At 41.8% G+C, this 16444-nt stretch overlaps 1 protein-coding gene across 1 annotated transcript; it reads left to right on the top strand.

Moving 5' to 3' along the window:
* LOC129841307 (C-type lectin domain family 4 member E-like) lies at window positions 1-14549 on the top strand. Its single transcript, XM_055909516.1, has 6 exons — window positions 1-332; window positions 1656-1751; window positions 5176-5298; window positions 5419-5561; window positions 5800-5903; window positions 11459-14549. Exons 1-6 carry the CDS (start codon window positions 230-232, stop codon window positions 11625-11627), a joined length of 738 nt encoding a protein of 245 aa, XP_055765491.1. The 5' UTR covers window positions 1-229; the 3' UTR covers window positions 11628-14549.
* The last annotated feature ends 1895 nt before the right edge of the window (window positions 14550-16444 follow it).

Below are 16444 nucleotides of genomic sequence, written 5' to 3'. Positions count from 1 at the left end.
TGCACCACAGACAGACATCAGAGACACGAATGGAGACCCACGTCAGAGCAACTAGAATCATACAGTAGATATTACCATTAGGAGTCAGTTAGAAAGGTAATCATTAGTAAGTTAATACTATAAGTTAAAGTTAAAATCATAAATACTACAATAAAAGGTCAGACAGACTGAATTAGTTGATTAATTCATTGATTGGGGTAATCATTGATATTCGGTATGGTTAGTTAAGATGGCTGACTACGTCAACAAACAGGTGATTGACCTAAAAGATGTTAATGAAGAAAACCGGAACAAAGCAACGAGGAGCGTGAAGACTGAGACTCATCTCTCAGGTACAAATAATGATCTTTCTCTCCCTCTCTCACACAGATGCAGACAGGTATGAACTCACAAACCGAACGCACACACGTATGCTGAAACGCACACACACACTAATATCACATCATAGAAAAACACTTGTACATGTTTTATTGTTCTATCTTCTAGGTGGTTCAGTTGGTACAGAACCTGGGGTTTACAACCTGCTGGGGTCACAAACACTAAAATGTATCATTTCAATTTATTGTTTAAATTCAGTTATTGGAACTATTGGAACTACTATTTAATAATCTGTGCACCTGGTGACCTGCCTGTTATTGGTAAACAGTTGAGGGTCTGGTAACCTGAAACAGGCTCTGTGCACCTGGTGACCTGCCTGTTATTGGTAAACAGCTGAGGGTCTGGTAACCTGAAACAGGCTCTGTGCACCTGGTGACCTGCCTGTTATTGGTAAACAGCTGAGGGTCTGGTAACCTGAAACAGACTCTGTGCACCTGGTGACCTGCCTGTTATTGGTAAACAGCTGAGGGTCTGGTAACCTGAAACAGGCTCTGTGCACCTGGTGACCTGCCTGTTATTGGTAAACAGCTGAGGGTCTGGTAACCTGAAACAGACTCTGTGCACCTGGTGACCTGCCTGTTATTGGTAAACAGCTGAGGGTCTGGTAACCTGAAACAGGCTCTGTGCACCTGGTGACTTGCCTGTTATTGGTAAACATCTGAGGGTCTGGTAACCTGAAACAGGCTCTTTGCACCTGGTGACCTGCCTGTTATTGGTAAACAGCTGAGGGTCTGGTAACCTGAAACAGGCTCTTTGCACCTGGTGACCTGCCTGTTATTGGTAAACAGCTGAGGGTCTGGTAACCTGAAACAGGCTCTGTGCACCTGGTGACTTGCCTGTTATTCGTAAACAGTTGAGGGTCTGGTAACCTGAAACAGGCTCTGTGCACCTGGTGACCTGCCTGTTATTCGTAAACAGTTGAGGGTCTGGTAACCTGAAACAGGCTCTTTGCACCTGGTGACCTGCCTGTTATTGGTAAACAGCTGTAAAGAATACTTTTCAAAGTCCCAAAAATGTAAGCAGCAATCGCAGATATCCTCTTTAAGTCATGCTTTAGCTATATTGTGTAATTTTGGTAATTTCTTCATAAAGTAGCTTCCTGTTTATCAGAATTTAGATGAAAGCACTCTTGAGCAAACGTTCGCTACCAACCCTAAATCGGGGGGGGGGGGGGTTGGTTGTCAGAGTTCTGATGATAATCAGTAGTGATGTAGGATGATATTTGTTCTGTTTTAGTCATAATGTAGAATGGTGTGTGTGTGTGTGTTTCTCTCCAGATGGAAGACTAAGACTCTACAGGATGGCTGCTGTGTGTTTAGGAGTGCTGTGTGTTCTACAAGTCACTCTCAACATCTCCCTGAGACTGGCTTTCTGTGAGTGAGGACCAAATGACACCCTATTAGCACTGTACTTATGACAGTGCACTATATAGGGAACAGGGTGCCATTTGGGACTGCGTACCGGAACCTATTTCAGTCAAAGTCAAGCACTGCCAAAAATGTGACCACAAAAACAATACAACTGCATCAGCTCTGCTTCAAATCAAATCAAATGTATTTATATAGCCCTTCTTACATCAGCTGATATCTCAAAGTGCTGTACAGAAACCCAGCCTAAAACCGCAAACAGCAAGCAATGCAGGTGTAGAAGCACGGTGGCTAGGAAAAACTCCCTAGAAAGGCCAAAACCTAGGAAGAAACCTAGAGAGGAACCAGGCTATGAGGGGTGGCAGTCCTCTTCTGGCTGTGCCGGGTGGAGATTATAACAGAACATGGCCAAGATGTTCAAATTTTCATAAATGACCAGTATGGTCAAAAAATATAATCACAGTAGTTGTCGAGGGTGCAAATTGTCAGCACCTCAGGAGTAAATGTCAGTTGGCTTTTCATAGCAGATCATTGAGTACACAAACCATGTCTACAGTGTTTTCGGGAAGTTTTCAGACGTCTTCACTTTTTCCACATTTTGTTACGTTACAGCCTTATTCTAAAATTGATGAGGGGAAAAAAATATTGAATCAATCTACACACCGCATAATGACAAAGTAAAAACAGGTTAATATACACTGCTCAAAAAAATAAAGGGAACACTTAAACAACACAATGTAACTCCAAGTCAATCACACTTCTGTGAAATCAAACTGTCCACTTAGGAAGCAACACTGATTGACAATAAATTTCACATGCTGTTGTGCAAATGGAATAGACAAAAGGTGGAAATTATAGGCAATTAGCAAGACACCCCCAATAAAGGAGTGATTCTGCAGGTGGTGACCACAGACCACTTCTCAGTTCCAATGCTTCCTGGCTGATGTTTTGGTCACTTTTGAATGCTGGCGGTGCTCTCACTCTAGTGGTAGCAAGAGACGGAGTCTACAACCCACACAAGTGGCTCAGGTAGTGCTGCTAATCCAGGATGGCACATCAATGCGAGCTGTGGCAATAAGGTTTGCTGTGTCTGTCAGCGTAGTGTCCAGAGCATGGAGGCGCTACCAGGAGACAGGCCAGTACATCAGGAGACGTGGAGGAGGCCGTAGGAGGGCAACAACCCAGCAGCAGGACCGCTACCTCCGCCTTTGTGCAAGGTGGAGCACTGCCTGAGCCCGGCAAAATGACATCCAGCAGTGTATATTTTTCCAAATGTATAAAAAAAAAAACATAAATACCTTATATACATAAGTATTCAGACCCTTTGCTTTGAGACTCGAAATTGAGCTCACGTGCATCCTGTTTCCATTGATCATCCTTGAGATGTTTCTACAACTTGATTGGAGTCCACCTGTGGTAAATTCAATTAATTGTACATGATTTGGAAAGGCACACACCTGTCTATATAAGGTCCCACAGTTGACAGTGCATGTCAGAGCAAAAAACATGCCACGAGGTCAAAGGAATTGTCCATAGAGCTCTTAAACAGGATTGTGTCGAGGCACAGATCTGGGGAAGGGTACCAAGACATTTCTGCAGCATTGAAGGTCCCCAAGAACACAGTGGCCTCCATCATTCCTAAATGGAAGGAGTTTGGAAACACCAAGACTCTTCCTAGAGCTGGCCGCTTGGCCAAAATGAGCAATCGGGGAAGAAGGGCCTTGGTCAGGTGACCAAGAACTTGATGGTCACTCTGACAAACCTCCAGAGTTCCTCTGTGGAGATGGGAGAACCTTCCAGAAGGACAACCATCTATGCAGCACTCCACCTATCAGGCCATTAGGGTGGAGTGGCTAGACGGAAGCCACTCCTCACTAAAAAGGCACATGACAAACAACGCAGGAATGGCTTCGGGACAAGTCTTTGAATGTCCTTCAGTGGCCCAGCCAAAGCCCGGACTTGAACCCAATCGAACACCTCTGGAGAGAGTTAATATCTGTGCAGCGATGCTCCCCATCCAACCTAACAGAGGTTGAGAGGATCTACAGAGACAAATGGGAGAAACTCCCCAAATACAGGTGTGCCAAGCTTGTAGAATCATACCCAATAAGTCTCAAAGCTGTAATGGCTGCCAAAGGTGCTTTTACTGAGTAAAGGGTCTAAATACTTATGTAAATGTGATATTTCTGTTTAATATTTATAATAAAGTTGCAAAAACTTCTAAAAAACTGTTTTTGCTTTGCCATTATGGGGTATTGTGTGTAGATTGATGAGGGGAGAAAACAATTTCATACATTGTAGAATAAGGCTGTAAGAAAGTCAAAGGGTCTGAATACTTTCCGAATGCACAGTATAAGCCTGGGATATCAACCATTCAAAGTTGGCCTTAGTGGGAGTGACAATAGAATTCTATGTAAGTGACCTTACTGAGTAAAATATTTGCCATGTCCTTTGCTAGTCTTCAATAGTTAACACAGCCACAAAGTCATAATTATGGCTAAGCCCTAATTTCTCTTCTTAAAATGTACTTTTAATCTAACCTAACTAATGAAGGCCAAGTTTGATGCGTAGATCTACCAGACCTTCTAAGCATTTGGGCGGAAGTGTCTGGGAACGAGATTAGGTGTCTAAACTTAACTTTAGAGCGTGTGTCATACTTCAGCATAGCATGTCACCATTTATATGTTTATATCATTTTCAACATAGTGGGTTATGTCACATTTGACATGGGAGATATTGTCACACAGTTTGGCCATGTTTATGAACCCTTTATAAAGCATGACATATACTTATAGATGCTATATAACACATTTATGTAGTGCTTATGAAAGCATTCCGAAGGATGTATAAAAGCCTTCATTAGCTGAAGGTGATTTAAAGCGGGACCATGAAGGTCAGGCTATGTTATGAAGTTATTATTTGTGAGTATTAAAGATGAAATCCCAATCAGTGAAAGAATGATTGATCTACCTAACTAGCAGGTTTACATCAATCATCAACATGAATGATCAGCTGATAGTCTGTCCTCTTTCCTTGATGTCAATCATGTCTTTTGTAACCAGCGGTGTAGTGATACTTGTTTATGACATCATCATGTCTGAATCAGAGTTTGTACCGACAGATGACACCTTTTGAATCTCTTTATAGAATACACATAAAATGCATCCTCAGATAACAACATCTGACTATATCCACATTGTCTCAAGAACATGTTCTATGTCCTACACCAAGTCAGGAACAGCTCATTTCAAAATAGACTGTAAACATCCATGTCAATCTTGAATGATAATTCATCACGTTTTACTGGTGAAATGTCCACACTGCAAGCCAATCATCTGAGTCATTATCATGGGAATATGCATTTAGATATTATTGAATTACTGTTTTGTGAGTGAATTAACCAGGAGCTATATGTATCAATCCTTTCCAGATAACAGAGGCAATGAGACTGAAGAGAGAGACCAGCTACAGACCAGTTGCAACACCCTGACTGAAGAGAGAGACCAGCTACAGAAGGAAAGAGATGATCTCATGAGAAAGTTCTCTAATCTGAGTGAGTTCACCTGATAAATGATCATAACATCACATATCTAATATGCAGTAAACTTGTGTTCGTATTCTACAATAATAGGTGCAGAATAATACGATGGCAATTCATCTTTCTGTCTTGTAGAACAAACCTGCCCTGAAGGCTGGCAGCAGTTTAACTCCAGTTGGTACTTCCTGTCTACTGTGAAAAAACCCTGGAAGGAGAGCAGACAGGACTGTCTGGAGAGAGGAGCAGACCTGGTGATCGTAAACAGTGAAATGGAACAGGTGAGTGAGTGAGTGACTGAGTGACTGAGTGAGTGAGTGAGTGAGTGAGTGAGTGAGTGAGTGAGTGAGTGAGTGAGTGAGTGAGTGAGTGAGTGAGTGAGTGAGTGAGTGAGTGAGAGAGAGAGAGATATGGTGGGGGAGTTATGATCAAACATCTCTTGGTAAGTAATGCATCTTCCAGTACTTAACACATATAGTCTATAGTAGTTGACAATATCAGAATCTTTCTCACCAACAGGAGTTTCTCTTTGGCCTCAATAAGAGAGCCTGGATTGGTCTGACTGACTCTGTTACTGAGGGGACCTGGAAATGGGTGGACGGCACCCCACTGACCACCCCAAGGTAAGACACTACTGCTCTAATAACACTGACCACCCATAGGTAAGAGACTACTGCTCCATAATAACACTGACCACCCCAAGGTAAGAGACTACTGTTGTAATAACACTGACCATCCCAAGGTAAGAGACTACTGCTCTATAATAACACTGACCACCCCAAGGTAAGAGACTACTGCTCTATAATAACACTGACCACCCCAAGGTAAGAGATTACTGTCTATAATAACACTGACCACCCCAAGGTAAGACACCACTGCTCTATATTAACACTGACCACCCCAACATAAGAGACTACTAATCTAATAACACTGACCACCCCAAGGTAAGAGACCACTGCTCTATAATAACACTGACCACCCCAAGGTAAGACACTACTGCTCTATATTAACACTGACCACCCCAACATAAGAGACTACTAATCTAATAACACTGACCACCCCAAGGTAAGAGACTACTGCTCTATAATAACACTGACCACCCCAAGGTAAGCGACTACTGCTCTATAATAACACTGAACACCCCAAGATAAGAGACTACTGCTCTATAATAACACTGACCACCCCAAGATAAGAGACTACTGCTCTATAATAACACTGACCACCCCAAGGTAAGAGACTACTGCTCTATAATAACACTGACCACCCCAAGATAAGAGACTACTGCTCTATAATAACACTGACCACCCCAAGATAAGAGACTACTGCTCTATAATAACACTGACCACCCCAAGGTAAGAGACTACTGCTTTAATAACACTGACCACCCCAAGGTAAGAGACTACTGCTCTATAATAACACTGACCACCCCAAGGTAAGAGACTACTGCTCTATAATAACACTGACCACCACAAGGTAAGAGACTACTGCTCTATAATAACACTGACCACCCCAAGGTAAGAGACTACTGCTCTATAATAACACTGACCACCCCAAGGTAAGAGACTACTGCTCTATAATAACACTGACCACCCCAAGGTAAGAGACTACTGCTCTATAATAACACTGACCACCCCAAGATAAGAGACTACTGCTCTATAATAACACTAACCACCCCAAGGTAAGAGACTACTGCTCTATAATAACACTGACCACCCCAAGGTAAGAGACTACTGCTCTATAATAACACTGACCACCCCAAGGTAAGAGATTACTGCTCTATAATAACACTGACCACCCCAAGGTAAGACACTACTGCTCTATATTAACACTGACCACCCCAACATAAGAGACTACTAATCTTATAACACTGACCACCCCAAGGTAAGAGACTACTGCTCTATAATAACACTGACCACCCCAAGATAAGAGACTACTGCTCTATAATAACACTGACCACCCCAAGATAAGAGACTACTGCTCTATAATAACACTGACCACCCCAAGGTGAGAGATTACTGTCTATAATAACACTGACCACCCCAAGGTAAGACACTACTGCTCTATATTAACACTGACCACCCCAACATAAGAGACTACTAATCTAATAACACTGACCACCCCAAGGTAAGAGACTACTGCTCTATAATAACACTGACCACCCCAAGGTAAGACACTACTGCTCTATATTAACACTGACCACCCCAACATAAGAGACTACTAATCTAATAACACTGACCACCCCAAGGTAAGAGACTACTGCTCTATAATAACACTGACCACCCCAAGGTAAGCGACTACTGCTCTATAATAACACTGAACACCCCAAGATAAGAGACTACTGCTCTATAATAACACTGACCACCCCAAGATAAGAGACTACTGCTCTATAATAACACTGACCACCCCAAGGTAAGAGACTACTGCTCTATAATAACACTGACCACCCCAAGATAAGAGACTACTGCTCTATAATAACACTGACCACCCCAAGATAAGAGACTACTGCTCTATAATAACACTGACCACCCCAAGGTAAGAGACTACTGCTTTAATAACACTGACCACCCCAAGGTAAGAGACTACTGCTCTATAATAACACTGACCACCCCAAGGTAAGAGACTACTGCTCTATAATAACACTGACCACCACAAGGTAAGAGACTACTGCTCTATAATAACACTTACCACCCCAAGGTAAGAGACTACTGCTCTATAATAACACTGACAACCCCAAGGTAAGAGACTACTGCTCTATAATAACACTGACCACCCCAAGGTAAGAGACTACTGCTCTATAATAACACTGACCACCCCAAGATAAGAGACTACTGCTCTATAATAACACTAACCACCCCAAGGTAAGAGACTACTGCTCTATAATAACACTGACCACCCCAAGGTAAGAGACTACTGCTCTATAATAACACTGACCACCCCAAGGTAAGAGATTACTGCTCTATAATAACACTGACCACCCCAAGGTAAGACACTACTGCTCTATATTAACACTGACCACCCCAACATAAGAGACTACTAATCTAATAACACTGACCACCCCAAGGTAAGAGACTACTGCTCTATAATAACACTGACCACCCCAAGATAAGAGACTACTGCTCTATAATAACACTGACCACAACAAGATAAGAGACTACTGCTCTATAATAACACTGACCACCCCAAGGTAAGAGACTACTGCTCTATAATAACACTGACCACCCCAAGATAAGAGACTACTGCTCTATAATAACACTGACCACCCCAAGATAAGAGACTACTGCTCTATAATAACACTGACCACCCCAAGGTAAGAGATTACTGCTCTATAATAACACTGACCACCCCAAGGTAAGAGACTAATGCTCTGTAATAACACTGACCACCCCAAGGTAAGAGACTACTGCTCTATAATAACACTGACCACCCCAAGGTAAGATACTACTGCTCTATAATAACACTGACCACCCCAAGGTAAGAGACTACTGCTCTATAATAACACTGACCACCCCAAGGTAAGAGACTACTGCTCTATAATAACACTGACCACCCCAAGGTAAGACACTACTGCTCTGTAATAACACTGACCACCCCAAGGTAAGAGATTACTGCTCTATAATAACACTGACCACCCCAAGGTAAGAGACTACTGCTCTATAATAACACTGACCTGTGTATGAAGTAGGACGGATTCTCTGGGTTGTTCATAATCCAATGACCATAAGGTGAGACTTGACCATCCAGGTGTTATAGAGACCTTTAACAAATTACATGTTGCTTCAAATCATGTTCATAAAAAGTATTGTTTCCACTTATTGGTGTCTTTCCACAAACACTAAAGACATTTCTTAAAATGTAATTAAATTAAAACATGTCTGTATTTACAATGACCCCATTTTTTATTTTTTTTTACACTGACTATGCAAACTCACTACTCTACCCACACGCTCACTAGACTCTACCCACACGCTCACTAGACTCTACCCACACGCTCACTAGACTCTACCCACACACTCACTAGACTTTACCCACACACTCACTAGACTCTACCCACACGCTCACTAGACTCTACCCACACACTCACTAGACTCTACCCACACGCTCAATAGACTCTACCCACACGCTCACTAGACTCTACCCACACACTCACTAGACTCTACCCACACACTCACTAGACTCTACCCACACACTCACTAGACTCTACCCACACACTCACTAGACTCTACCCACACACTCACTAGACTCTACCCACACACTCACTAGACTCTACCCACACACTCACTAGAATCTACCCACACACTCACTAGACTCTACCCACACACTCACTAGACTCTACCCACAGTCTCACTAGACTCTACCCACACACTCACTAGACTCTACCCACACACTCACTAGACTCTACCCACACACTCACTAGAATCTACCCACACACTCACTAGACTCCACCCACACACTCACTAGACTCTACCCACACACTCACTAGACTCTACCCACACACTCACTAGACTCTACCCACACACTCACTAGACTTTACCCACACACTCACTAGACTTTACCCACACACTCACTAGACTCTACCCTACACACTCACTAGACTCTACCCACACACTCACTAGACTCTACCCACACACTCACTAGACTCTACCCACACACTCACTAGACTCTACCCACACACTCACTAGACTCTACCCACACACTCACTAGACTCTACCCACACACTCACTAGACTCTACCCACACACTCACTAGACTCTACCCACACACTCACTAGACTCTACCCACACACTCACTAGACTCTACCCACACACTCACTAGACTCTACCCACACACTCACTAGACTCTACCCACACACTCACTAGACTCTACCCACACACTCACTAGACTCTACCCACACACTCACTAGACTCTACCCACACACTCACTAGACTCTACCCACACACTCACTAGACTCTACCCACACACTCACTAGACTTTACCCACACACTCACTAGACTCTACCCACACACTCACTAGACTCTACCCACACACTCACTAGACTCTACCCTACACACTCACTAGACTCTACCCACACACTCACTAGACTTTACCCACACACTCACTAGACTTTACCCACACACTCACTAGACTTTACCCACACACTCACTAGACTTTACCCACACACTCACTAGACTTTACCCACACACTCACTAGACTCTACCCACACACTCACTAGACTCTACCCACACACTCACTAGACTCTACCCACACACTCACTAGACTCTACCCACACACTCACTAGACTCTACCCACACACTCACTAGACTTTACCCACACACTCACTAGACTTTACCCACACACTCACTAGACTTTACCCACACACTCACTAGACTCTAGCCACACACTCACTAGACTTTACCCACACACTCACTAGACTCTAGCCACACACTCACTAGACTTTACCCACACACTCACTAGACTCTACCCACACACTCACTAGAATCTATCCACACACTCAGTAGACTCTACCCACACGCTCACTAGACTCTACCCACACGCTCACTAGAATCTACCCACACATTCACTAGATTCTACCCACACACTCACTAGAATCTACCCACACCCTCACTAGACTCTACCCACACCCTCACTAGACTCTACCCACACACTCACTAGACTCTACCCACACACTCACACATACTTACACTGATACTCAAATACACACATACATGTACACACAAGACACACACACACGTATATTGACCCCACTAATCAGTCCCATTTAAAATCTTATTATCCCTAACCCGTACTCTTACTCTAAACCTAACCATAACCCTAAACCTAACTCTAACCATAACCCTAAAACTAACCCTTGCTCCTAACCCTAACCCTATACTGATTCTAACCTTAACCCCCTAGAAATAGTATTTAACACGTCCACACACACTTTCACATTCTTCACACTCGCTCTGCTACTCTGTTTATTATCTGTCCTAATTGCCTAGTCACTTTTTATTTTGTGTTATTATTTTCATTTTTATTTAGCAAATGTTTTACTCATTTACTTCTCACTCTTTAACTCTGCATTGTTGGGGAAGGACCCGTAACTAAGCATTTCATGGTAAAGTCTACACCTGTTCTATTTCGCTCATGTGCCAAAATACATTGTTCATGATTTTATTTTCTCTGTCTTGTTTACTCTGTAGTTACTGGCACACACAGCAGCCTGATAATGGTGGTGACAACCCAGCAAATCGGAACGAGGACTGTGTTGAGCTGAACACAGAAACATGGCGTCCTGTAAAGGCATGGAATGACCTGTCATGTTTAAACAATCGTTACTGGATCTGTGAGAAAGTGGAAACAACACCATGACAACAGAGGAGGCTGGTGGGAGGACTGAAAGGAATTTTATAATATCTGTACATTACAATTCTACCTGTAATTGCAAAAGTACAATGATTTGCATGTTTTGCTTGAGCTTGAGATTAAGAATCAGTGATAGACCTTGCAAGTCCATGAAAAGGTCAACTGTACAAATCAAATCAAATTTTATTTGTCACGTGCACATGGTTAGCAGATGTTAATGCGAGTGTAGCGAAATGCTTGTGCTTCTAGTTCCGACAATGCAGTAATAACCAACAAGTAATCTAACCTAACAATTCCACAACTACTACCTTATACATACAAGTGTAAAGGGATAAAGAATATGTACATAAAGATATATGAATGAGTGATGGAACAGAACGGCATAGGCAAGATGCAGTAGATGTTATAGTGTACAGTATATACATGTGAGATGAGTAATGTAGGGTATATAAACATAAAGTGGCATAGTTTAAAATGGCTAGTGATACATGTATTACATAAAGATGGCAAGATGCAGTAGATGATATAGAGTACAGTATATACATATACATATGAGATGAGTGATTTAGGGTATGTAAATTTTATATTAAGTGGCATTCTTTAAAGTGGCTAATGATACATTTTTACATAATTTCCATCAATTCCCATTATTAAAGTGGCTGGAGTTGAGTCAGTATGTTGGCAGCGGCCACTAAATGTTAGTGGTGGCTGTTTAACAGTCTGATGGCCTTGAGATAGAAGCTGTTAAAGTCATATGTCTGTGTGTTGAAACTATACTTTGGGTAACAGATGGATAAAGGGAACTAAGAGTTCCTGTTGATACTATGTTCCAGTCTTACTTCTGCTTGCACATGATAGCAATAACGGGAAGAGTGATTGGGAAACTAACTGCAAATAACACAATAAGCTGAACTCTGCCTAGCAGAGACATCTTTGTATTAGCAACTATTAATTATGAGCTTATGTGGTATTACTGTTAAGGGACATCACCCCGGGTGGGGTGATCCCCAGTAGGGGATAAAAAGGGAAAACACCATATTTTGTGCTGAGTGAGTTACATGCAAATTACGGCTTGCAATCCAGCTTGCAATCCTTATTAAACAAACTAACCTCTGATCAAAGAAGTTTCCTGTGGTCACTTGTTTGTACATGGAGCAGAATTTCCCTTACAACTCTTGGCAACGAGGATGGGATGGATAATGGCAGTCTTCAACTGATCCCAGAGTGAAGACAGGTCAACCATGCACAGGGAATTCTCACTCCACATAGAGGTTGGAGCAGATGAAACCCTCCTGTAATCACTGGAGCAGGGGAGACTGTCTACTCTATCCTAAACACATTTAGATAAGACCTGGATTCTTTGATCATGGGTTAACAAGCTTAGTTTTAAGAAAATGAGCGCTAAGTTTTAATAAAATAGCGAGCTCAGTGAATGAGAGATAGGGGTAGAGTCCTCTTGAAAGAAGGGTCCTTTCTCAAAAAGGGGTGTGAGTCCTCTGAGAGAAGGCTGAATGAGAGATAGGGGTAGAGTCCTCTTGAAAGAAGGGCCTTTTGGTATTTTCTCTATTATTGGGATTGGAAGGGTCCTTTCTCAAAAACGACTCAAAGGGGTTTGAGTCCTCTGCAAGAGGGCTGCTGAGGGATGCTGAGCAAGAAGGGTCTATTCTCTATTATATGGGTTGGCTGATTGGGAGATGTGGGCAGAGTCCGCTTGAGAGATGGGAGTATGAATGGGAGATAGGGGTAGAGTCCTCTTGAAGAAGGAAATGTATTAATGTATAAATGATGGTGTCAGCGAGGATGTAATGTTAAATTAGATACTGTAACGTTGAGCATTAGCCGATTAGAAAAGTTGTTGGGAGATAGTGGTTTGAACGTAGTGGTTTGGAAGATCGTGACAGCATCGTGGTGTAAACGGGGCTGTTACAGTACTAATCAGACATATATTGGAAAAGTGAGAGAAGTGCATCTGGGAGAAGATATACTTTGGAGTTCTTTCCCATTAGGGGGAAAAAGAGCTCGGGAGTATTAATTTAAAGATAAGGCTTAAGATCAGGGTTTTTTTCCATTTGTAAGCATATGTAAAAAGATTGCTTGTTTGTACTGTAACTTGTTATACTGTAAAGAAGTATCCGTTATACTGATCAATATTGTTTTTCTGTATTTTACCGAGAAAAAAAAAAAGAAAAAAAAGGAAAACCGGTGGTTCCTGAGGACACCGGACCGAACCGATCCATGACGAGACTATTTGGAGAGTGGGCAATGAGTGAGATTCCACTGTGTCACAAGGAAGGTGGTTTTCCACTAGGAGGGAGACTTGAGGACTATGAAAGACTAAAGAAAAGGGGAAAGCCAGGAGTGAACTGGGGGCTATTTAGAAAATGGGAAGTGCACAGAGCTGTGTGTATGAACTGTGCGGGATGAGAGTACAAAGAGCCAGATGAGGTCTGGGAACACATGAAACATGAAAGACAATTCTCAGATATAGAAGAAAGGGAGAAGACAACGAAAGACACTAAACTACAGATCAGCTGGTTTTCTACCAAGGGAAATCCACAAATCCACAACCATATGCTCCACATCCACATGCTCCACAACCATAACCATATGCAACCGGAGGGCTGCCGAGAGGAAAAGGAGCAGGTCACCCGCGGAGTGGTGGAGGACGATCCCGGGGAAGAGACCGTGGCAGAGGAAATTCAAAAACTTCCGTCTGCTAGACCTGCAATCAACCTGGACACACTTCCCCTTTGTGTCTACAGAAAGGCTGCTTTGTATGCGGCCAACCTGGTCATTTTAAGAGAGAATGCCCAAACGCTCAAGGCAATCCAGAACCAGATGATCGTGGACCCTGGCTGAATGCCCCTCCACACACAGCGGCGCACAACCCAGGGTTCTGACCAGACGAAGGAGAAGGACTCATGAATCACTATGGTATGGAGTAACATCTAGTTGTTAAAGGACTAATGAATCACTATGGTATGGAGTAACATCTAGTTGTTAAAGGACTAATGAATCACTATGGTATGGAGTGACATCTAGTTGTTAAAAGACTAATGAATCACTATGGTGTGGAGCAGCATCTAGTTGTTAAAGGACTAATGAATCACTATGGTATGGAGTAACATCTAGTTGTTAAAGGACTAATGAATCACTACGGTATGTAGTAACATCTAGTTGTTAATGAATCACTATGGTATGGAGTAACATCTAGATGTTAAAGGACTAATGAATCACTATGGTATGGAGTAACATCTAGTTGTTAAAGGACTAATGAATTACTATGATATGGAGTAACATCTAGTTGTTAAAGGACTAATGAATCACTATGGTATGGAGTGACATCTAGTTGTTAAAGGACTAATGAATCACTATGGTATGGAGTGACATCTAGTTGTTAAAGGACTAATGAATCACTATGGTATGGAGTAACATCTAGTTGTTAAAGGACTAATGAATCACTATGGTATGGAGTAACATCTAGTTGTTAAAGGACTAATGAATCACTATGGTATGGAGTGACATCTAGATGTTAAAGGACTAATGAATCACTATGGTATGGAGTAACCTCTAGTTGTTAAAGGACTAATGAATCACTATGGTATGGAGTAACATCTAGTTGTTAAAGGACTAATGAATCACTATGGTATGTAGTAACATCTAGTTGTTAATGAATCACTATGGTATGGAGTGACATCTAGATGTTAAAGGACTAATGAATCACTTTGGTATGGAGTGACATCTAGTTGTTAAAGGACTAATGAATCAGTATGGTATGGAGTAACATCTAGTTGTTAATGAATCACTATGGTATGGAGTAACATCTAGTTGTTAATGAATCACTATGGTATGTAGTAACACCTCGTTGTTAATGAATCACTATGGTATGGAGTAACATCTAGATGTTAAAGGACTAATGAATCACTATGGTATGGAGTGATATCTAGTTGTTAAAGGACTAATGAATCACTATGGTATGGAGTAACATCTAGTTGTTAATGAATCACTATGGTATGGAGTAACATCTAGTTGTTAAAGGACTAATGAATCACTATGGTATGGAGTGACATCTAGTTGTTAAAGGACTAATGAATCACTATGGTATGTAGTCACACCTCGTTAATGAATCACTATGGTATGGAGTAACATCTAGATGTTAAAGGACTAATGAATCACTATGGTATGGAGTGACATCTAGTTGTTAAAGGACTAATGAATCACTATGGTATGGAGTAACATCTAGTTGTTAATGAATCACTATGGTATGGAGCAGCATCTAGTTGTTAAAGGACTAATGAATCACTATGGTATGGAGTGACATCTAGATGTTAAAGGACTAATGAATCACTATGGTATGGAGTGACATCTAGTTGTTAAAGGACTAATGAATCACTATGGTATGGAGTGACATCTAGATGTTAAAGGACTAATGAATCACTATGGTATGGAGTAACCTCTAGTTGTTAAAGGACTAATGAATCACTATGGTATGGCGTGACATCTAGATGTTAAAGGACTAATGAATCACTATGGTATGGAGTAACATCTAGATGTTAAAGGACTAATGAATCACTATGGTGTGGAGTAACATCTAGTTGTTAATGAATCACTATGGTATGGAGTAACATCTAGTTGTTAATGAATCACTATGGTATGGAGTAACATCTAGATGTTAAAGGACTAATTAATCACTATGGTATGGAGTGACATCTAGTTGTTAAAGGACTAATGAATCACTATGGTATGGAGTAACATCTAGTTGTTAAAGGACTAATTAATCACTATGGTATGGAGTAACATCTAGTTGTTAAAGGACTAATGAA

Source organism: Salvelinus fontinalis, chromosome 42, assembly GCF_029448725.1.
Source record: "Salvelinus fontinalis isolate EN_2023a chromosome 42, ASM2944872v1, whole genome shotgun sequence".
In the NCBI taxonomy this organism is placed as follows: domain Eukaryota; kingdom Metazoa; phylum Chordata; class Actinopteri; order Salmoniformes; family Salmonidae; genus Salvelinus; species Salvelinus fontinalis.
This window is presented reverse-complemented; position numbering and strand designations above follow the sequence as displayed.